General features: G+C 43.3%; 1 protein-coding gene across 4 annotated transcripts in view; it reads right to left on the bottom strand.

Annotated features, from left to right (window-relative positions):
* Nucleotides 1-1,974, bottom strand: part of numbl (NUMB like endocytic adaptor protein) — a 54,093-nt gene that overhangs the window by 17,174 nt on the left and 34,945 nt on the right. For 2 of the 4 annotated variants that reach the window (XM_034868116.1, XM_034868114.1), the window contains exon 2: nucleotides 139-289. In XM_034868116.1, the coding sequence (XP_034724007.1) occupies nucleotides 139-264 (126 nt within the window). In that variant the 5' untranslated portion in view covers nucleotides 265-289. Of the gene's footprint in view, nucleotides 1-138; nucleotides 290-1,409; nucleotides 1,536-1,974 lie in introns of those variants that run through there. The other 2 variants (XM_034868112.1, XM_034868113.1) reach the window with 2 other exon arrangements.

The following is a 1,974-nucleotide window of genomic DNA, read 5'->3' on the forward strand; positions in this document are numbered from 1 at the left end:
AGAATGTTATTTTATGGCCCTATTTAACAGTGACAAATTGTAATGATACAGAATTATACTGTTTATCATGGTTATGATGTGAGTTTATAGTAACTGTTTCAAGTATGGGCTTGAACTGAACTGGCATTGGATACTCACCCGAACAGGGAAGTTGCATTTGCCCTTACGTACAGCCTCCTCGTCAGCCTGCCACTGATGCGGTCTGCTGGCCTCTGGCACGTAGGTGGGCTTCTTCCTCCTCAGGCTCTGACGAAGCTTGTTCATCTCCGGGGTCACGTGCTCCCTGGTACTGTGGACAAAGGAAGGGACGCTGGTTTTGTTGTGTAGCACAGCAAGGAAAGCCACACATTAGCTCTGCAATGTGCTCAAAATGATTAAACACTGAAATTCCATGACATCCCTTTGAAAGACAAAAAATAAACATCATTTATTTACACTCAATGTATCAGCATGGCTCATTAAAAGCTAATCAAATGCTTGAAACTTTAATTTAAAGAAATGCAGTTTGAGAGCTTTGTACATAAACTGTAGTACTGTTTCATACTGGATTATGGGCGAAGTGGGATGGGTTCCATTGATTAGCTAAAACTCATTATGCAGTAATCATCCCTAACAAGGCAGTCGGTACATTAGCGTCATAAACAATTCCCTCCACGATGCTCCATTGATTCTCCTTTCAGAAACAGTCTGTACAAATCACACAGGTAGAATGTTAACGGCAATGAACACAAACCATAGGGTGGGCTTTCATCTTCCCAAGAAACATCAAGAACACTGAGCGAATGCTGATCACCACACACACACACACACACACACACACACACACACACACACACACACACACACACACACACACACACACACACACACACACACTCCTGTGCTTCTCTGGGCACACACAATCCTCCCTACACTGCGTAATTAGACCATTCAGCCCGCTGGCCTGTTTAGCGATGCTAATTTCCCAGCACAATAAAATATGACGCCATCAAAACATGACCTGCTTAAAAATGATAATTACTGTTTTCATTCCTCCACAGTCACATCCCCCTCAACAGAAGATCTAGAGAACAATAAGAACATTTTTCCTGGCGTACGTCCTATGTCTTTTTCAAGACTGAATTTACTGTAAAGTTGTTTGTGTGAAATTGGACTTTACTGTCCCTCGTCCTCCTGTTTATCCTAAAATCACTCCCAGCCCACTCTCATTTGTGTCTCTCTACATGTTTTTTACTTTAAGAGCACTTTTCTGGTCTGAGACACGCCAGCAAGCTTAAATTCCTTTTGCAAAATTCTTGCACATGCAGCAAAATCAAGAAAAACTGTTTATCTTTGTCCCTTTCTGCTTTCATTCCTCCACATCTCTTTGGTTAATCTGAGTAAAGAGCATATTTGCATTATTTTCTTACCCTGTGGTTGTCCCATGAGTCGGCATCCTGGCTATAGCAGGTTGTGAAAACGCACAAATACACTGAAGATATGTAATGTCCATGTGTAAGCAGTGATCTGTATACTAAAGGGACAAATCTTCTCTCTGCTCTGCTATACACACAGGGTTTACAAGCAAATGTATATATAAATATACACACACAGACACATCACTTCTCATCATCACTGCTATGATACTGGTAACGGGTGTCAAAGACAGGAGTGCAGGAAGAGTGTATTTCTGTGCATCTCTCACACACACTCAGGCGTGTGAGTAATGCAGAGTATTAAAATGAAACAGCTTGAGTGGCTTTGCTCATTTTTGGCATGTGAGGCATGCGTCCTCTGCCAAGTGCACACACAGAAACACACACAAGCCCCCCTGCAGCTCGATGTGCACACGTTGAGGCTTGTGCCAGTCATTTCTGGGAAAAGTGCCAACTGACTGGCACCTGGTTGGCAGAAGGTGTGAACGCGTGTTTGTGTGTCTGAAGGGGTAAAAGCTAGCGGGTATACCCCACAAGGGATGTAGAGAGAGGGGGGGGG

Source organism: Etheostoma cragini, chromosome 3 (assembly GCF_013103735.1).
Source record: "Etheostoma cragini isolate CJK2018 chromosome 3, CSU_Ecrag_1.0, whole genome shotgun sequence".
Lineage (NCBI taxonomy): Eukaryota > Metazoa > Chordata > Actinopteri > Perciformes > Percidae > Etheostoma > Etheostoma cragini.